Consider the following 22,778-nt stretch of genomic DNA (forward strand, 5'->3'; position numbering starts at 1 on the left):
AATGCATAAGTGTGCCCAGTTAGATCATTTGCAGAGCTGTTTTGTCGTGTATTGTGTCCAAAGCATGGGTAGCTCTAAGTGCTCTATTAAATCAGAAAGAACCATTTATTCATTTGTTTCCAGTATACTGTCTGTCATAAAGTTCTGTTTTCTTAGAATAGTGGCAAAATTTGTCAAATACTTTGGTATTTTTAAACTAAGAGCAGTAATCTTGCTGGTTAAGTAAACATGTTTTCCCTGAACCAGTTCAGTTCCCCCTATAATAAAATTGGAGTATTTGTTGCTAAATGTGGTGAGACACTAGTTCTACCTACACTTTAGTCAATTAGAATTGCACGCCTTGTAGAGAACAAACAAAAATGATACAGGGGGTCATATTTTGAGGGATCTTTAAAAGCACTTCAGTAAAATATGATTGGAAAGAAGCAGAATTCATGAAACTTTTTTATTAGATGGCTTTGCAGTATGTCCTAGAGTGTCAGTGACATCAATGCAGAAATGCAATTATTCTTGCAGGTGATAACAACTATTGCGTATTTTGGTTGGATATAACCATGGATAGGGAACATATAACTCTGCATGTGTGTGATAAATATATGTGAGCGAAGTATATGATGACATTGTATTCTTTCTTTTTCTGCATAATATTAAAGCCTTTACAGTCATTCTACAACAAACTAGTTGTTCATAGCCCATGGATTAGAAAGCAATGACCTGAAGAGAGTTGAGAGCAAATTTATTATTGGTTTTTAAGTCTATGAAGGATGATTAATAAATAATGATAATTAATAATGATAGCTAACAGGCACAGTTGGAAGCACTTTAATAGGCATAGTCTTATTGAGCCTTACAGTTCTATCAGGTGCTGCTATTTCCATTTTATAAACAAAGAAACAGACACATTGAGAGTTTATATAACTTTGTTCAAGGTGGCCATTGGTAGAGCCAGGATTCAAGTCCAGCACCCAGACGCCAGAGCTGTGTTCCAATTTTCTGCTACTGCTGCACAGGCTGAGGGGGAAGGTGTGAGTCATTCGTTCACAGCTGTGAACTCAGTGCCCCAGGCTTACAAACGGCTGGATGCAGCTCTTGCTACTTCTTGGGGGGCAGTCACTGGTAACCAGGCATGCAGCAGAGAAATGCCAACATGACAGGACAGGGGGAACGGCAGAGAAGAGGCGGTGTTCCCCAAAGCCAGACCCTCACTCCACTATAGGGCACGGAGGCTCTCGGGCGCACAGAGCTGGAGGTAGCACCTGGTAGGAAGCCAAGACCTCTGAGCAACTAATCTGCTCTCTTCTTCCAAAGGTTTCCCTGTGGGTGTGTGAGAAGCCAAGACAAGTGGGCAGATATTTGTGCTTGCCTCTGGGAATTCTTGTGAGAGACTTTGTGAGTTCCTGGAGAAGGAGGCATGTGTCCGGTTCCATTCTGCTCTCCCCCTGCACCTAGCAACTGGCTGGGCACACTGTGTACCTATTATAGGTGTCCCCCATCATTCTTTATTCATCTTGAGCTACCTTGCTGTTTCTCAGCTAGTCTTTTCTCCCATTTGTCATTTGCATCTTGTGTTTTAATTATTTTTCATTGCATTTTTTTAAATTGAATTTTATTGGCCTGACTGGTGGTAGCACAGTGTAAAGACCATTGACCTGGGACACTGAGGTCTCAGGTTCCAAATCCTGAGTCCATTGACTTGATCCTAAACGTTACTGGCTTGAAGCCCAAGGTCACTGGCTTAAAGCCCAATATCAATGACTTGAGCAAGAGGTCACTGGCTCAGCTGGTGTCCCCCAGTCATGGCACATATGAGAAGCAATCAATGAACAACTGAAGTGAAGCAACTACGAGTTGATGCTTCTCATCTCTCTCCTTCCTGTCTCCCTGTCTCTCTCTTGCTAAAAATAATAATAATAATAAATAATTAAAAAAAGATTTTATTGGCGTGACACTGACACTGGTTTACATAATTATACAGATTTCAGGTGCTCAATTCTTCAACACATCTCTGTACACCATATTATATGTTCACCACCCCACCTCTCAAGTCAAGTTTCCTCCATCACCATTTATCTCCCTCATACCCTTCTCCACCTCCCCCCCTTGCCTTACCCTTAACACACTCTTGTCCATGTTCACGAGGGTTGTTTTTTTCTCCTTTTTTGCTTTATCCCTCCACTTCCCTCGCCCAACACCTCCCCCACTGCTGTCAGCCTGCTCTCTATGTATGAGTCTGTCTCTATTTTGCTTGTTAGTTCATTTTCATTAGATTCCACATACGAGTGAAATCATATGGTACTTGTCTTTCTCTGGCTGGCTTTTTTCACTTAGTAAGATCTCCAGTTCTAGCCATGCTGTCGCAAATGGAAAGATATTTTTTCCCTCCTCTTTAACAGGGAGAGCCCAGGCTTTAGTTGGTGGCATTCTTTGTCATTTAAAGATTAATTTATAACGTAGCTGGGAGAAATCCAGTGGTGGTACATAGTAATACAGAATGAACCACACTGGTCACAACAGGAAGGGTGTTACAAATGGATCCTTATGCGTGAAGAAATGTTGGTGATTAAAAAATATGCTTCTGTTTTAAATTTAATGTTAAAAGAAATTGAAAAACATAAATACTGTCAAAGTGAGGCTACTGAGTTATATCATTTTATTGTGATCTTTGTGAATTCAAGATGCTTTCTTTTCAATATTGACATGTGCTAGTTATGAATGGAAAGTGACTCACATGAATTTTTCCAATTGGGGTGAAATTAAAAACATCATTTTCATAGTATTGGTGCTTTTCTGTATATATCATTTCGTTATTTTTAGTGGCTACCTCAAATAATATCAAGTGATTTCTTGGATGCATTGGACATATACCTGTAGGATTTGAATATTATAATTTTTATTGTGGTATAGATCACTAAAGCATCAAAAGCTTTGCTTTTTACCAATATTTATTGGATAAAAAATGTATCAAGTTGTTGAATGGACAGGTAACCTGAATATAATTATGTATATTCTGCACAGTTGAGTTAATTAGTTGCTAAAATCCATCCTGCATGTTGCTTGCTAAGAATAGTGATCCTGGTCTAAGCTGTGTCTCACAAAAGTTAAGGGGGGCTTTATCTTGAAATAAGGGCACCCTCAGGATAATATTCTCTTGGAGAGGGTGCCATTTTCTAATTTGCACAAAGACACTATATAGGTTTTATTGAAGTCCTGTCCTGGCAGTGGGAGCTGAAGGAACTTTATCTGAAGATGAATGCCATTGAAGAGTAGAATACTATTTCCAGAGTTGAGGTTTCCTTGACCTTCTGCTTTTGAGTGTGATACGCTCATCACCCAATTTAGCATATTTTTGTTATTGCAAAGATTTTAATATAAAACATCTCTATAATTTATAGCTTCATGGTAGTCCTGACAATCTGTAACAGTCAGACTGAGCACCTGTTTTGTTAACCTATATTTTGAGTTAGGATTTTCTCACTTAGTAGAAAGAGTAAGAAAGGAAATTTACTGAATATATAAAGTGATGGAGAGCTCAATGTGTTCATCACCAAGGTATATGCAGATACCTTCAAAGAGATTATTATATCATTTATCTCACTGACATTAAGCTGTAGTTTTTCTCACTACTACTAAGATAATGTTCTAAATACTGTGTTGAAGTTTTATTTCTGAATTACTAAAATTGGTTGTCTGTGTGGTTTCTGAATAGACATTTAGTGGTGTATAGGTAATAACATTGGGAGGAAAAAGCTATAGATTGAAAAAAAAATAGCATAGGTCAGAAACTCAGTATTGAAGAAACCATATATTTACATAGGCAAAGGAGAGAATTCTGCAAATGAGCCTCAAGTAGGTAAGAAGACAGCAGTCACACTTTATAAGTTTGTGTATCAGAAGGAAAGAGCCTTTGAGGGTGCACATGGATAAGAGTATTAGATGAAATTGAGAGTTTGCTTAAGATGGCAGTGATGAGTTGGGGAAGGTCATTAGGTCGGCCTTGTTTTGGTGAGCTAAACAAATGAAATAAAGTGTTGACAGAACAGAAAACTTTCTCAACCATTGTAACTGGTAGAAGTAACAAATAAAAGAATCAATGGGAATTCAAGTTGAGGAGATTCCCTGAAAGCTGAATGTACAAATAAGCATGTACTGATACTGCTGAAAAAGAACTACTGGAGAGATAGAAGTTAAAGATCCAAGCAATTAAAAAAGACAACTGATGCAGGGCTGTTCCTAGGAAGATGAGAAGGCCTGGTATCTAGTACAAGAGAAGGGGTAAGGGAGAGCTCAGCCATTACGGCTGGAGGGAAGGAAGACAAGTGAATGCCGAGGCAAGCCCTTCGGACATGTGATAGGAGACTGGAGTGTTGTCCTTAAGATGTCATCCCTTTGCTCTTTGCAGTTGATAATGGCACTTCTGAGAGAAACTAGCAGATAGGCTGAGAAGGAGGGAGGTTTGATCAAGACAATTAAGAAGCCAGGAGCCAAGGATAACGGGAGTGAGAAGACAAGGGAAACGGGGAATCCTGGGCCTGCCGATTTTGTCTTGAAATTAGGAACAGGTGCATTTAGGAAAGTCATGTTTCCCCATCATCCCCATGGATCATGTGTGCAGTGCTTTAGGGCTGTGATCAGAATTTTTTTGTTGTTGTTGGTTTTTAAAATTTAAAAACCTATATTTTTTCAATTATAGTTTATATTTAATATTATTTTGTATTAGTTTCAAGTGTGCAGCATAGTGTTTTGACAACCATAATGTTTTACAAAGTGTTCCCCCTGCTATATTTCCAGTAACTACCCAGCACCATACGTAGTTATTACCTTTTTATTGATTGTATGTCCTGTGATGTGCTTTATACCCCCAGTCGGTTTTGTAACTACCAATCTGTTCCTCTGAATCCCTTCATCTTTTTCGACCAGTCCCCTCCGACCCCTCCTCTCTGGCAGCCATCAGTCTGTTTTCTGTATGTATGAGTCTGTTTCTGTTTTATCTGTTCATTTATTCTGTTCATTAGATTCCACATACAAGTGAAATCATATTGTACTTGTCTTTCTCTGACTGACTTAGCATAATACCCTCTAGGTCCATCCTTGCAGTTGCAAATGGTAAGATTTCATTCCTTTTTATGGCTAAGAAATATTTCGTTGTATTCATATACTACAGCTTTTTTATCCTCTGGTCTATTGACGGGCATTCAGATGGATGCTGTGTCTTTCACTTCCAGATAATACCCTTGTAGCTTCAGTTTCTTCCAAAACCTTTCGCTCCACCTCCTGTCTTAACTGAAGTTTGTATCTTCACCCCAAAATTAGTTCCCTTGTATTTCTCTTTAATAGAGGCTGTTGATGAACACACTTGAATGTTACTTTTCAAATTTGCTTTCTGTCTCCTTTTTTTAACTTTTTTTTTTTTTATAATTCTTATTCTGTGGAAGTAAGTTATATTCTCTTTACAACAAATTTGTAATCTTGATAATATGTAGGTATAAATGACTGTAAGAGGGTTTGTTACAGTGATAAACATTTATGGTATGTTTGAACATGTGTATTACTTAAGTCCTTTCATTTAAACAGTCTGATATAGAAATGTAAGCTTCAAAAATTAAATCTGGTCTTTTACTGATTACTCACTAAATTAATTTTGAAAAATAGATTTAAACAACACATAATTTTTAAAAATCTGTCATTGAAAAATAATAAGCCAAATATAATAACAAAATTCATGAGGAACTGGAGGTGCATGTGACAGTGATCAGATAAAACCCAATATAAGTAGTTACATACTGTGATATTGTGATTTATAATAAAAATATATTTCATCTTCGTTCTCATTCTTCTAAAGCCCTTTGAATTTCTAAAGATGAGAGTGATGAAGATGTCTTTTGTTATATTAATTAGGTGGCTTTTGGAAGTACCTAACTATGGGGGCTGTTTATCAGAGGGAACGACTATGTGATTAGAGAGATAGATTTTTGTTTTACTTCCCTGACTGGGAATGGGACAGGTCCTGGAGGTTGACACAGTTGCCAGTGGCCATTGGTTTAATCAATCCTTTTAATGAATTTAATGAAGCCTCCATAAAAATCTCAGAAGGGACAGGTGACCGAGGTTGGTGATATGTAGAGATTTGGGTAGGGTGGTATGCCTGGACAGGGCATGGAAGGTCCATGCCCTTTACCCTTGTATCTCTTCTATCTGGCTGTTCCTGAGTTACATGGTTGTATAATAAACAGGTGACCTAGTAAGTAAAATGTTTCTCTGAATTCTGTGAGCCACTGTAGCAAATTAATGGAACCCAACAAGGGGTCATAGAAACGTCTGATTTATAGCTAGTTGGTCAGAAGTATAGGTCACTACCTGGACTTGCAACTAGTGTCAGAATTTAGTTGCAAAGGAAGGGGTTGTTGGAACCTCACGTGGATAGTTGGTACATTAGAAGCATAGGTTACAGCCTAGGCTTTTGATTGACATCTGAAGTAGTTGGAGGGGGCAGGGTGTAGCCTTGTAGGACTGAGCCCTCAACCTATGGAATCTGATGCTGTCTCTGGGTAGATAGTTTCAGAATTGAGTTAAATTTTTGGAGGCTCTGCTGGTGTTAGAGAATTGCTTGGTTGTGTGGGGATGTTGACCACCCCCCCCCCTACACATACATACTAGAAATTGGTGATCAGAATCATTAGATAATAAGCTGCTCCATGTAAATCACATAGTATGATACCATCTACACTAGATGCTATAAAAGCAAAAACTTGGAAATTTAAAATGTGCATCAGAAGTCATCTATAACTGGTGGTGCAGTGAACAGAGTGTCGACTTGAGACACTGAGGATCGAGGTTCAAAACCCCAAGGCCATTGATTTTAGCACAGGCTCATCAGGCTTGAGTGTGGGGTCACCAGTTTGAGCACGGGATCATAGACATGACCCCATGATTGCTGGCTTGAGCCCAAGGTCAGTGGCTTGAGCAAGGGGTCACTGGCTTGTCTGCCCCCCCCCCTGGTCAAGTCACATATGAGAAAGCAATCAATGAAAAACTAGAGTGCCACAACTAACAGTTGATGTTTCTGATCTCTCTCCCTTCTTGTCTCTGCCTCTGTCTCTCTCTTGCGCTTAAAAAAACTTCATTCTTTTTCTCCCGAGTGCATATAATTAAGCAGAAAATACTGATACCTTTCTTTATTTATCTATCTATCATTTTTTAAAAAATGTAAAAGAGTAAAAAAATTTACTGTTCAAATTTTTGTTTTGCCATTTAGGTCCAGTAAGAGATATTTTTCTCTTTTTTTCAATTTTAGGTTCTGGTACTATCCCGAATTTCGCCACATCCCAAAAATAAATTGCCCTCTGTACATATGCAGAAGTCACCAAGGGTCAATCCTTGCCTCGCATCCAGTAATATATATTCTAAATCTGAGAGAATTCTGCTAAGTTGGATGAACACGAATTATGAGAATACCCGGCATATTATATGGCAAAACTGTCAACATGGTAAGAATTTTTCTTTAAATATCATATGTTGTAATATGACAGTGTAGAAGTAAGTTATAGTGTAGAAGGAGTCATGGAATTGGACACAAAATTCATAGATTTCAGACTTGACTACAGAATTTATGTTCTGCTCTGCAAAAAGAGTATTCCTTACCATCTTCACAATTAGTTTTCTTATATGTAAAATAGAAATAATAAAAGATGCTTTTCCAATTTATTTTGAAGAGTAACTGATAAAAATTATGGTATAGGTTTTCCAGAAATGAAAGATAACCTTAATATTTTCTGCTTTTTAAAGTACTAAATTTAGGTGATACTGATTAAACCTTGTATGTAATTAGTTGAGATCAAATGAAAATCATCCAGACAGCATCTCACGTTTTGTTGTGATACTTGTGTTGGAATTCACTAAGTGAAACAATGCTTCATGAATTCATGGGGAGTAGGTCATGTTTGGTTCATACAAGGAAGGGCAAAAGTAGGTTTACAATTGTGAGTATGCGAAATGTAAGTTTATCCTTGTATTTTTATGTATTATTAATTGTTGTATTATTTTTCTTATAAACAACTATCAACCTACTTTTGTCCCACTCAGTATACTGAGAAAAGATTGCCTTCATAGACAGAACTGCTCCAGTATTCAGGCAAGCACTCCCTGGTGCTGCCTTTTAAGAGGAATGAGGCTCTATAAGTTTCTACCACAAAAGCATTAAACTCTTTTAACAAGATCCAAATTTCTAGTATAACAGTGCATTTTTTAATTCATCATCAGCATTAATTATCATGAGGAGGACAGTATTCATGGTGGTTGTTTCTTTGACTTCAGTTCAGCTCACTCTTCCAGGTATATACAGTTCTGCTGTGTTCACAATGGATTGTGTTTTAACCTATAATAATTTAGTTTATTATTTATACTGAACCCTTGGAGTTTAATCTAAACTTTAGAAGCAAGAGAAGATTAAGAGTATGATTTAACATAAGACTTTGAATTATAGTTACTCTTAAAGCCATTAGTGAAGCAAACAGTGACATCAAGCTTCAACGAGATATATTGATGCGTTGGTATTAGAGAACAGTTAAATATAGAATATAGGAGATTCTATATTTATAAATTCTGTATAAATATAGAATATCTTATTACCTTCTAATTGAGGTGCTGACAATGAAACAGTTTGACTTGAAACTGTAATTTAATAAGATTCATATCTTTCAAAATGTATTTGACCCATTAAAAAGTATAAAAAACAGGAGGCACTCATCTACTGATGGGCACTTGGGCTGCTTCCAAATCTTGGCTATTGTAAATAACACTGCAATGAACATAGGGGTGCATATGTTCTTTCGAATTAGTGTTTTGGGTTTCTTCAGATATATTCCCAGAAGTAGGATCAATGGGTCATAAAACAGCTCTGTTTTTAATTTTTTGAAGAGTCTCTATACTGTTTTCCATAATGGCTGTACCAGTGTATAATTCCACCAACAATATAGGAAGGGTTCCTTTTGTCCACTCCTCAGCCATTGTTGACGTTTTAATGATAGCCATTCTGACAGCTGTGAGATGTTATCACTTTGTAGCTTTGATTTGCATTTTCATGATGACTAATGCCATTGAGCATCTTTTCATTTGTCCGTTGGATGTCTGTATCTCTTCTTTAGAGAAATATCTTATTCAGGTCCTCTGCCCATTTTTAAATTGGATTGTTTTTCTTTTAATGTTGAGTTGGATGAGTTTTTTATATGTTTCAGATATTATTCTATTATTGGATATATCATTTGTGAATATTTTCTTATATTTAGTAGGTTTTCCATTTGGTTATTTTTTCCTTGCCCAAGTAGACATATTGAAGAAGATACTGCTATAACTGATGTCAAAGAGTTTACTGTATTTTTGTCTAGGAAGTTTATGGTTTCAGGTATTATATTTAATTTATTTTTGGCTTATTCTTGTCCATGGTATAAGGAAGTTGTCTAGTTTTATTTTTTTGAATATATCTGTCCAATTTTCCCAGCACCCCTCATTGAAGAATCTGTCATTTCTCCACTTTGTTCTTGCCTCTTTTGTGGTATATTAATTGACCACACAAACAAGGGTTTATTTCTGGACTTTATTCTGTTCCCTTGATTTATATGTCTGTTTCTATGCCAGTACCAGGATGTTTGTTTATTGTAGCCTTGTTATATACTTGAATATCAGGTATCATGATACCTGTTCCTTTGTTCTTTCTTCTCAAGATAATTTTGGCTTTTTGGGGTCTTTCGTATCCATGAGCAAAGTATATCCCTCCATTTATTTGTATCCTCTTCAATTTCTTCATTGTTTTATACTTTTCAAACTACAGGTCTTTCACCTTCTTGATTAAGTTTATTCCTAGGTATTTTTTTTGATACAGTTGTAAATGGGACTTTCTTAATTTTTTATTTGATTGTTCATTATTAACATACAGAATGCAACAGATTTCTGTGTATGAATTTTTTATCCAGAAACTTTACTCACTTTACTTACTCTAATAGATTTTTTTTTTTTTGGTAGAGTCTTCAGGGTTTTCTAAATATATATAGCAAGGGTCCCCAAACTATGGCCTGCAGGCCACATGCGGCCCCCTGAGGCCATTTATCCGGCACCTGCAGCACTTTCAGAAGGGGCATCTCTTTCATTGGTGGTCAGTGAGAGGAGCACAGGATACATCCACATCCTGTGCGCCTGGAGTACTCTGTGGCGGCGCCGCAAAGCACAGCGTTGCTCACGTACAATACTACTTCCGTTTTGTTTTGTTTTTTTTTTTTTACTTTAAAATAAGATATGTGCCGTGTGCATAGGGATTTGTTCATAGTTTGTTTTTTTTTATAGTCCAGCCCTCCAACGGTCTTAGGGACAGTGAACTGGCCCCCTGTGTAAAAAGTTTGGGGACCTCTGATATATAGTATCATGTAATCTATGAATAGTGACATTTTTACTTCTTTCTGATTTGGATGCCTTTTATTTCTTTTGTTTATGCAATTGCTATGGCTAGGACTTTCAATACTTTGTTGAATAAAAGTGGTAAAAGTGGGCATCCTTCTCTTCTTGTTCCTGATCTCTGGAGGAAAAGCTGAAAGCTTTTCACTGTTGAGTATGTTATTAGCCCTTTTCTGTTTTTTAAACCACTGAGACCCATGACTTTGCAAATCCTTTGTATTTTCTATTCTTTCTGCTTTGAACATTATTTTCCTCTACATCTTTGTGATTCCTTTCCCACTTCATTCAAGTCCCTGCTTAATTATCACCTTATTTGAGAAGCTTTCCCAAGAACCTCTCTAAAATAGCATATCCTTCAGTCCTTCATGTTCTTGATTTATTTTTCTCAATAATACTTTCCCAAAATAGTATATATAGTCTGTCTTTTTTTTTTTGTATTTTTCTGAAGTTGGAAATGGGGAGGCAGTCAGACAGACTCCCGCATGCACCCGACCGGGATCCACCCAGAATGCCCACCAGGGGGCGATGCTCTGCCCATCTGGGGCATTGCTCTGTTGCAACCAGAGCCATTCTAGTGCCTGAGGCAGAGGCCATGGAGCCATCCTCAGCGCCCGGGCCAACTTTGCTCCAATGGAGCCTTGGCTGCAGGAGGGGAAGAGAGAGACAGAGAGGAAGGAGAGGGGGAGGGGTGGAGAAGCAGATAGGTGCTTCTCCTGTGTGCCCTGGCCGGGAATTGAACCCAGGACTCCTGCACACCAGGCCAACGCTCTACCACTGTGCCAACTGGCCAGGGCCTATAGTCTGTCTCTGGGTGAAGCACAGAGCGCATTCCTAGCAGCTGTGGCTGATGCAATGCTGTGAGAATACTCCAGCTCCTAGAACCCTCCTGGGCATAACCAGGAAGGGAGCTCGCCTGCTTAAGGAAGTGATTCAGTGCCAACCACGCAACTCCCTGATCTTTTCAGCCATTGGCTATGAAGAATATGCTGTAACACCCTATTGGCTGAACCCATGTATATAAGCTAGCTTACTTCCTGAATAAAGTGGTTCTGCATCACTGAACCTGGTCCCTGGAGTTGGGTCTTTGCATCTCCATTGTCCTCACCCCCGGCAGGACTTGTCTACAACTGGCGCCCAATGTGGGTCTCGAACATGAGATTAAGAGTCTCATGTTCTACTGACTGAGCTAGGTCTCCTCCAATAGAATGTGAACTTCTTAATAGGAACAGTCTTGTCTGTTTTGTGGTTCATTGCTATATTCTCAGAGTCTAAAACAGTACCTGAAAAATAATAGATACCAAATATTGTTTGAGTAAATAAATGAATAAATGAGTGAATAATGAAACATAGGTTTTATATATTTTTCTACCTTATTTTCTATAATTGAATATATATATATATTCAATTATGTGTGTGTGTGTGTGTATATATATATATATATATATATATATATATACACACATATATACATATATTAGCTTATTAACCTAGTAACTGTGAAGGTACATGAGGAGATTGAAGAGAGGCCCTGTAAATAAAATATTTCACTTAGGTTAACTTGGACTGAGAAGATGTCATACTCAATGCCCCAGATTTTTACCTCTCAACATTGACACTTACTCAGCTTAGCCCCACTTCATTGGTAAGGACAACTTGGTGCAGTGTTGTTGTGATGGTTAGATGGATAGGATTGGACTTCAAACCATTTAATTGAGAAACTCGGAGGGTGAGGCCCAGCAATCTTTATTTTATGTGATTCTGATGCACACTAACATATGAAAGAGATAATAGTATCACAAAAAGGGGTTTCATTGGTACTTTTAAATTGTTCACAGAATAATATTTGCTCACCAATTGTATTTCCAAAAAAAAAATCCCCTTTTAAACACTATTCTTTAGAAGTAATAATGGCTGAGAATTTCCCCTAATTAATGCCAGACATCAATCTATAGGTCCAGGAAACTAATAGAATAACAAATAGGAAAAATGTCAAAACCCAGAAAACACAATTTTATACCTAGGTATATTATATTCACAGTGCAGAAAAATCTAAGATTAAAAAAAATCTTTTTCTTTAAAAGCTGTGGGAAAGTAAAGAACATCCACCTTACTTATAGAGGAGCAAATCTAATAATTATATACAACTTGTCAGAAAATATGCAAACAGGAAGAGAGTGGAATGAAACATTTAATGTGTTGAGAAGGAAAACAAAAACACCCTAGAATTCTGTACCCTGTGAACGGAGACAACGTTGCAGAGAATAGATAGGGACCTTGCTTACACGTTCTCTAGATAACTGATCAGTAGGCAGCTTGCACTGTCATCCTTATGGACTGCCTGTTTTTTTTTTTGTTTGTTTTTTAATTTTTTAAATAATTTTATTTTTAATGGGGCGACATCAATAAATCAGGATACATATATTCAAAGATAACAAGTCCAGGTTATCTTGTCATTCACTTATGTTGCATACCCATCACCCAAAGTCAGATTGTCCTCTGTCACCTTCTATCTAGTTCTCTTTGTGCCCCTCCCCCTCCCTCTTTCCCTTTCCCTCTCCCCCCTCCCCCCGTAACCACCACACTCTTATCAATGTCTCTTAGTTTCACTTTTATGTCCCACCTACGTATGGAATAATGCAGTTCCTGGTTTTTTCTGATTTACTTATTTTACTTCGTATAATGTTATCAAGATCCCACCATTTTGCTGTAAATGATCTGATGTCATCATTTCTTATGTCTGAGTAGTATTCCATAGTGTACATGTGCCACATCTTCTTTATCCAGTCATCTATTGATGGGCTTTTTGGTTGTTTCCATGTCCTGGCCACTGTAAACAATGTTCATGTTGCAATGAACATGGGGCTGCATGTGTCTTTACGTATCAATGTTTCTGAGTTTTTGGGGTATATAACCAGTAGAGGGATTGCTGGGTCATAAGGTAGTTCTATTTTCAGTTTTTTGAGGAACCACCATACTTTCTTCCATAATGGTTGTACTACTTTACATTCCCACCAACAGTGTATGAGGGTTCCTTTTTCTCCACAGCCTCTCCAATATTTGCTATTACCTGTCTTGTTAATAATAGCTAATCTAACAGGTGTGAGGTGGTATCTCATTGCAGTTTTGATTTGCATTTCTCTAATAACTAAAGAAGATGAGCATCTTTTCATATATCTGTTGGCCATTTGTATTTCTTCCTGGGAGAAGTGTCTGTTCATTGGACTGCCTGTTTTGATCACCCTGATGGGGCAACAAATGAAGAAATTTTAGTTGTTTATGGATTTCCCAGAAACTCTTGAGAGTTTAAGAGTAAAGTCAGCATGACAGGTTGTTTCCATATTACATATCTGCTGAAGTCTTTTTATCGGTAACTCCACTTCAGTTAGGATAGGGCTGATACATTTCTCTCATTCGAATTCCTTTGCAATGTGGAACCAGGAAGGATGTGACAAGTGAGGGAGCCTTGCTCTTGATAGAGGAAAACATGTTGGAGAGTATCGAGTAGTAAAGCCGGAATCAGTTGGCTCAGAGGCCCAGCCATCCAATACTTTGAATTGAAGACAGTGTTTTAGAACTTGACTCTATTGCCATTGGAGAGGCATGGGAGATGGCTGAACGGGGGTTTGTTCTGATAAAAGGGGTGTTTGGTCTGTCAACAGCCAGATGGTTAAAGTGCAGTGAGGCCACATGATTTCAATCAGCACAACTGGATTTAGCCCTCAGAGGAGACTGAGATGTCTTAACGCTGGGGTTTCTGTGAATTTTCCCAAGAATATGTGGTGCCAGGCAGTCAAAGTTTGATCAAATTACGTTTTCTAAGTATAGATAGTTGCTGGGAGCCACTATTAAAGAAAAGAAAATGATACTCATCCTTTGTTTGAAAAAACATAACATGTGGGAATTTTTTCTAAATGTAAAAGTCAAAAAGCAATTTTCTTATAAGTGGACAGCTGTCTCATGTAAATAGGGGACCTTTTTAGTGCTTGCCAGGAGATACATTTGCTTTAATAAACTTAGCCGTCTGTTTGCAGTAGCTCTTTTATTGTATGTGCTTAAATCCTTCTATCATTAACAGCATAGTTAATGTTTTTTCACTAGTGAACCGTTTTTTCATACCTTAGTGACAGTATCTTCTTTAGTAGATCACGTCTGTGATAAAATGGCCCATTATGTCATTTCTTTGCATCCTTTGCTTCAAATGTGACATTTCATTGCTAATGGAAATTGTGTCATCCTGTAATCACCTGGTAATTTTGAGAGCAGCAACAGACCATTTTGTAATGTAAATTTAATTTCTGACAAGACTAGTACTTTTATGTGACTACACTTTTAACAAAATCCCCAAATTGGAACATTTTGAACTGTCTGTTCAAAGGAACACTGTTCTACAAATAATGTCTTTAAACTTGTGCTAATTTCAGCATTTTTCATGAAGTAGTAATTGTAATTCTTACAAATGAAAAATACTGTTTTTTTAAAAAAATCTACGTTTGGCCCTGGCTGGTTGGCTCAGTGGTAGAGCGTCAGCCTGGCATGCAGGAGTCCAGGATTTGACTCCCGGCCAGGGCACACAGGAGAAGCGCCCATCTGCTTCTCCACCCCTCCCCCTCTCCTTCCTCTCTGTCTCTCTCTTCCTCTCCCGCAGCCAAGGCTCCATTGGAGCAAAGATGGCCCGGGCGCTCAGGATGGCTCTGTGGCCTCTGCCTCAGGCACTAGAATGGCTCTGGTTGCAACAGAGCGACGCCCCAGATGGGCGGAGCATCACCCCCTGGTGGGCATGCCATGCCGGGTGGATCCTGGTCGGGCGCATGTGGGAGTCTGTCTGACTGCCTCCCTGTTTCCAATTTCAGAAAAATACAAAAAAAAATCTATTTTCTTTTATGGAGCTGAGCTGAGTTATAAGTATGTTTGGAAAAATTTATCTTTTATTTTGTGTACCGTTTAAAGGTGCCCCCGATTTTACTTATTACATGAGAGTTTGTTCAAGTAAACAATGGTCAGTATGCCTTTGAGTGATGGTATTGGCCTTTAATTTGGTATCTATTCTTAAAACTAATGAGTTCTTAAATTTGTATGCATTATTTATTTCAAATGTATCTAGTTTTCAACTTCATTAAACCAAAAAAGGGTCATTATTTACAAAGGATTTTATATTTCTCCCAGAAGTTCCAAATTAGCCCTTTAATGTTTCACATTGCATACTTATATCTCCAGTGTTGCAGGATTGAGATGTACATAGACAATAGAAATGCTATAATCTGACATTTTAGTATTATATCAATGTTTTGTTTTGGGTAGGCGGTTGTCAGTCAATATGTAGAAGTCATGATTAGAGTGAAGCTCAGCACTAAATTGTGAGAAATGCCAAGCAGTCAGACTAATGTGATCACAGAAAGGTAAAGCATTACCCGTGGGTTAGCAGTGTGGTTTAGTAAATCAGGGTGAGCCGAGGCAGGTGCCACACATGCCGGAAAATGGAGAATGTAAACATTCTCCCACAGCCAGATCACATTTTGTTTCTTTTTCTTATTTATACCTACTCGGTGTCAATGTCTTCCAGCTGCAGATCTGTAGATGACCAAATTCCTTTTAGTGTTCATTGCAGAGAGACAGACCACTCATTATGGAGAATCACGGGTTGTCTCACAGTAAAAGATATTATGAAAGACTTTTTAGAAAGTGTAGGCACTTGGGCCCAGGAATGGGAAAGAAAAAGGGTGGCCAGGAAGCCAAGTCAAGATCAGGTATCCAGATGGATGAGTTGACTGCAAGAATGTCATCACTCCCTCCACTTCCTGCTGAAAAACAAACCAAAAAAACAAACAGGATTTTATCTCCACTTTATTTCCTACCCTGACATGGAAACTTCCACAAGCCATTTTCAAAAAGCCCTTGTTTTCAACCAAGCCTGCTTTGTCCTTAGCTTATAAAAGCAGCCAAGCAGAACTGTTACCAGTGAAGCGACGAAACCTCGATTCTTGTCTTGCTTGTGAGAAAGAAATCAAGAGACAAAGTATAGCAAGCAAAACAAGGGTTTATTGGCCATGAAGGAATGCACTCAGGAATGCCTGAGCGGGCAACTGAGTCACAAGAATGAGTGCCCCGATTAGTTACAGAACTTATGTATTTATGGGCTTTATCTTCTCATTTATCTCTATTAATTATATTGCTATGTGCCTGATACCATATCAGGGAGCTGGAGACCACCAGTCTGGTATATGCAAAGTGGTGAGGTCTGTTCTAGCTTAAAGATTTACCTAGCTCCTGAATACTAGGAATGGATGGGAGCAATTCATCCCTCTCCCCTTTCCTCTGCCTGTCCTGGCTTATGTCTAACTAGTTATATAACCTAACAGAACCAGTTTCTGAGCCAGGTCAGAGGACCTTCTTTTCCTCTGTGCTGCCTCCCTTGTGCACAGGCATATACGTATTAAAATCTGTCTGGAAATTTCTCTGCGGTTTCCCCGATTTCTATCTTGAGGAACCCAAAAACCCCAGCACCGGTAACAGTTATAGGATTTGTGCATTGTCTAGGTAAATTTTTGGAAAGGTTCAAATAAAGAGATTCACCTTGATTGCATGCTGTTAGGGACAATGATAATTTTAGGATTAAGTAATTTAATAAATCTTACTTGGAGGAAAGAGAACTATAGTAAGGCCAATTCATTAATTTGTAAAGAAACAGTAGTCATATTAGTCAGCGGAGGGGCATGTTAGTATTTTGTGGTTTACATAATGAACTTGTTTTTGTCTGTATTTAGACAAGATTAAGAAATGCTCTTGTTTTGTCTCACTTCATCACAGTGCAGAATGACCTCGTATGATATCGGTATACTATGAGACTGTTTTTGTCCAATAACAGAATAGCATGACCAAGCTGTGATGTGCCCCTACCAGTACCAAAGCTCAGCTGATAACCCCAGGCGGGCTCACAGATGTCAGGGGCTATTTTTCCTGTTTTCACTTGCTGAAGAGAAAACCACAGACCCCAAATGCCATCACATCTGCTAAAAGCCTGTGAGACCAAACCTATAGTTAATACCCGATCTACTTGCAGTTTCAACCTTTCCCAGAAACTTAATCTTAAGCAACCTGTCTGGCATTTTCTGTTCAACACCAATGATGTAATTTGTCAAATGGTCCTCTCCATCCCCAAAGAGAGAAGGGCTTGTTTGTATGATAAAAATCCTTCTGGTTCTCTTCCCCCCAAGAGATCCCCAAATAATCCTCCTTTCTTTTGTTAGTAGCTCCCTGTCACCATTCTTCCGTTTTGTACAAGCCCTCTGAGTGCCCTTCTAGTTGCTAGATGGGATACTGCCTGATTCATGAATCACTACATAGAGCCAATTGGGTCTTCGAATTTACTCAGTTAAATTTTTTTAACACACCAGAATTACCAAATAGAATATATTAAGAATTATGCTTTTAACTTCATATGAAATGAAGCATTAAAGTCTGTAAGAAGTGATAAATTATTGTGTTAATTACTACTAATATTTTGTGACACTGTTAATTATAATCAGAAATATGTTTGGCCTTCTAGTTTCTAGTACACCTTCTCAAACACTTGAGGTTACCTAAGTGGTGAGATAGAGAAAGGTGTCCTTTGTTACTTTTGCGGATGACTTCTGGAAAGCCCTTTGGTCACCTAATGATGGGGGCTGGTTGCCAGGAGAACCAACAAAGTGATTGAAGATTGAAGGGTTGGAATTTCAGTCCCCCTTCCTGACCTGGGATGGGACAGGGCCTGGAGAGTGCACTGAGCACTGGTGTCTAAGGATTTAATTAATCGTGCCCATGTAATGAAGCCTCCAGAAAAACTCCATAGGATGGGGTTTAGAGAGCTTCTGGGTTGGTGCACATGTGGAGATGTGGGGGAGAGGCCTGCTCTGAGAGCATGGAAGCTCTGTGCCCTTCTCACAGACCTTGCCCTGTGAATCTCTTCCATCTCATGTCATTATGTATCCTTTATTATATCCTTTTATATCCTGATAATACACTGGTAAACGTGTTTCCCTGAGTTCTATAATTCTCTCTAGCTAATTAGTCAAATCTGAACAGGGGTGGTTTATGGCAATCTCTGATTTTTAGCAGTTTGGTCACAAGTAAAGATTTAACAGCCTGGATTTGCAGTTGGCATCTGATGTGCAAGGAGGGGTTCCTTGGAACCTCCAATCTACAGCTGTTCCATCAGAAGAATAGGTATTAACCTGGGCTTGAGATTGGTCTCTAAATTGGAGGGTGATCTTGTAGGCCTGAGCCTTGTACCTGTGGAATCTGATGCTGTTTTCGGGTAAAATGAGCCTGAATGGAGTTGATGTAGAATGCCCAGCTGGTGTCCAGAGCACTGTTTGTTGGGGTGGGAGGCTAAACTGAACCTCCTCCTCCACATCTGAATTGAACTTGCAATCATTTTATATTTGTAAAGAGATGAAAGCATATATTTTTAACAGCGTTGTTTCCCAGCATTTACTAAGCTTAGATAATCAACATTAAAATCTGTCTTCTAGTAGTTCACAGCTTAACTCTTTTTCCCACTGTGGCAGTGGAAAAGGTAAACATGTAACCAGCATTGGCCTGTCTGACTTAATGTTGAGTCAATATGGACTGACTCGGTATTGATTGGGGTCTTAAGTCAAGAAACATGATATCAGTGTCAAGTTCCTTACAGTTGTAAAAGGGTTGATAAATTAAAACACAGAACAGAGAGAAAACTTTTATTTTTCTTTTCGGGGAGAGTGGAGTTGTTGGTCTTGAATTTGTTGACTTTGGTGAGTATTCGTAAATTTATTATGTATAGTCTAGAATTTGTTTTTCTTTAACTGAATGATAGACATTTGTGTTCTTTTCATTTTGTGGCTATTATGAGTAAAGCCTCTGTGAACATTTATATTCAAGTGTTTTATAGGCAGATGTTTCCATTTCTGTGAGGTAAAGCCCTAGGAGTGGCATTGCTGAGTTGTAGATAAGTGTATTTTTAATGGTTTATTGAAATATAATTTCAGTATTACAAAATCACCAATTTAAAGTGTATTACTTAACAGTTTCAATATGTTGATCATCACAATCCAATTTTAGAACATTTTCATCACCCCCAAATGTATACAGGGCATATCTATTAGAAGTCACTTCTCACTCCCCCAGCAGCAGGGAAACATGCATCAACACTGTGTCACTATTCTGAATATAAATGGTATCATATAATATCTTTGAGACTTTTTTTCCCTCTTATTCAAAGTTCATACATTAACAAATAATACTCCATTATATGGCTGTGTGACATTTTGTTTACCCATTTATCATTTGATGGATAGTTGTTTCTGCTTTTTGGCTATAATAAAAAATGTTGCTATGAACATTTATGTAAAAATTTTTTGTGGACGTACATTTTCATTTTGCCTGAGTATTACATAAGAGTAGAATATCTAGATTATATGATAACTGAATGTTTACTATTTTGAGACATTTCCAGATAGTTTTCTGAAATAGCTATACAGTTTTACTTTCCCACCATCCATGTTTGAACGTTTCAGTTTCTACACATCCTCACCAACACTGTGATTGTCTGTCTTTTTGACTATAGTCATCAATTATATGTGAAGTATTTCAGCTGGGTGTGAATTGCATTTCCTTAGTGACTAATGATGCACATTTAGTATTTTTAGCTTGAAATGTTTTTTCTTTAGCCTTTTCTTTTGATTATAATATAAAATAATACAAGATTACCCCTGTCTACCATCGTGTTTTTCTAAATTTAGATACTTCAATTCACTTGCTAGCTTTCTAGAGTTGACATTATAAAATTAAAAAAATAGAGTAAAAGGATAAATATATTAGAAAGAAAATATTAAATATTAAATAATATTATTTACTACTAAAATATTTTAAAGAATCACTACATTTATAATTGCATCTAACATAACAGGGAACTCAAGACAATAAAAGTACATAATAGCATTTATTTATTTATTGGACTCATTTATGGGAAACAACAAACCATCTATCTAACCACTTTGTTTTTTATTTATTTATTTATTTATTTATTTTAATTTTATTTATTCATTTTTTAGAGAGGACAGAAAGAGGGAGAGAGAGAGACAGAGAGGGAGAGAGAGAAGAGAGAGAAGGGGGGAGGAGCTGGAAGCATCAACTCTCATATGTGCCTTGACCAGGCAAGCCCAGGGTTTTGAACCGGCGACCTCAGCATTTCCAGGTCGACGCTTTATCCACTGTGCTACCACAGGTCAGGCAACAAACCATCTATCTAGTCTCCTTGTTTTGTAAAGTTGAACAAGAAAGTAGGTGTAACACATATCATGTAGAATTAAGAGGTTGCTAAGTGTGAAAACAAAAGTCATTATGACATTTGAACAGTGTATGTACCATGGAATTTACCAGACCAAGAATAATAGGACCTTTGTTCTGGCCTTCTTGGCTGCCATAAATTAAACCACTGTGACTTTAGACAACTCATATAATTTCTCTGCACTTCGTTTTCTCATCTGTACAATGAGCATATTGGATTAATATAAAAACAGGAGAAAATGTTATGTCTACAATCATAAGTAGTCTCATCCACACAGGTTTGTTGAGAAGATTAAATGAGTTAAAACATGTAAAGCACTTAGCACAGTGCCGAACTCAGTTAGGTTTAGCAGTTATTTATTTACTTATTTATTTTGCTGTTATTACTATACGTGCAAGTAGTAGAAGCTCATTTGTGTTGATTAAACAGAAAATGAGTTCATTAAAATATTGGTTCACAAAAACTTTTGATTTGGAGAACCAGATTCAAGGGTAATCTCTTAGGAATAAACCCTAAAACTGTACTACAAATATGGAATGATATAAAAGTGTATTCATCATCACAGAATGCTCAAAATTAAAGTTTGCACCATTCCAGCTTCCTCACCACAACTCAGTTTTCTTTTATTATAACTATGACTGCCCAAGCTGTAAGGGAAGCAGAAAAGCATGCATCTGGCCTTTTAAAATCCTATAGGAGCCTTTTTGTGCCATTTTGAAGCCTGTGGAAGCCTGTTGGGGCCAGGACTTCTATAACGACAAACATGTCTGGAAGGCTGTGTGGTCCAGGGCCATTCTTGCCAGTTATAAGTAGTATCTCTGGAACCAGAGGGGAGCACACAGCTTTTCATAAAATTAAAGGTGTTTAAGCTCTGGATGAAACTGAATTCTCTCTATGCAAGAGATGTGCTGATGTGTACAAGGCAAAGAACAACACACTGACTCCTGGTGGCAAAGAGAACAAAACCAGAGTCATCTGGGGAAAGGTCACTTGTGCTTGTGGAAACAGTGGATGGTTCACATTAAATCCTGAAGCAACCTTCCTGCTAAGGCCTTTGGACACAGAATCCATATAGTGCTGTACCCTCAAGGGTTTAAACTTATTGAAAAGTAAACAAATAAAATGGATTTGTTTTAAAGAATTCTGTAAGATAAGGCTTTTTTGCCCAGATTTTTCAGATGTATAAAAACTTCAGGTGCCAGGTAGCCAAAATGAACTCAGTCTGTTTGACGTTTATGTTATGATGTATTACTTGGAAATCATTTGACAGAGTTTGTGTGGTTTTATTTAAGATCAAGAAGATGCTATAGATAATCTCTTAAAGGCTATGGTTCCCTTATGAGATTTAAAATAGTTGTGACAGAAGGAACATCTAAATACTGTTGAGATATAGACAGTTCCTGGGTAGTCTTAGTATCCAATATTTAAGTTAGAGCCATTAGATTTATAGTTAGAATTAGGTCTTTAATATTTAATTTACGTAATTGGAGATTTTCACTATTCATGTGACTAGGGAAAGGGAATGGTTTCCAAGTCTTCAATTGGGAAAATAACAATCCCCAGAGTTGAATGAACATTCTCTCATGGAAAATAATCCTATGTTCTTTCTCTCTGAACTATTCATATATTTGTGTTGCTGCAAGGTATGCATTCCATAAGAAGGACACCAGCCAGGAGAAAGAGCAGTTGTAACTGGGCTTTATCTATTTTAAACTCAATGATAAAAAATAGTGCCTAAATACCAGCAATCCAGCTCCCAACTCTCCGTTCTGGGTAATGAAAAGATATTCTGACCCCATGACAAATGCCCAGTGCCTGTCTGAAACTGGCCTGGATCTCTACCAGTGGTGCACTCCAAGCCTGGTGGGTGATTCATTAAGCCAATCTCTTCCCAGTGCATGAACTACGTGGCATCTCTGAACCAGTCAGAGCCTTTGTGATCCCCAAAAAACTACTTTTGGGAAATTTATTTCAAGGGTTTATACTGCAGTGGTTCTCAACCTGTGGGTCGCGACCCCAGTGGGGTCTCCTA

General features: G+C 37.9%; 1 protein-coding gene and 1 pseudogene across 1 annotated transcript in view; both read left to right on the forward strand.

Moving 5' to 3' along the window:
* Positions 1-22,778, forward strand: part of CFAP47 (cilia and flagella associated protein 47) — a 390,193-nt gene that overhangs the window by 182,316 nt on the left and 185,099 nt on the right. The window contains exon 28 of the mRNA XM_066357757.1: positions 930-1,116. Coding sequence (XP_066213854.1) covers positions 930-1,116 — 187 coding nt within the window. The remainder of the gene's footprint in view (positions 1-929; positions 1,117-22,778) is intronic.
* LOC136385957 (large ribosomal subunit protein eL33 pseudogene) lies at positions 7,983-21,859 on the forward strand (annotated as a pseudogene).

This window comes from Saccopteryx leptura, chromosome X (assembly GCF_036850995.1).
Source record: "Saccopteryx leptura isolate mSacLep1 chromosome X, mSacLep1_pri_phased_curated, whole genome shotgun sequence".
Lineage (NCBI taxonomy): Eukaryota > Metazoa > Chordata > Mammalia > Chiroptera > Emballonuridae > Saccopteryx > Saccopteryx leptura.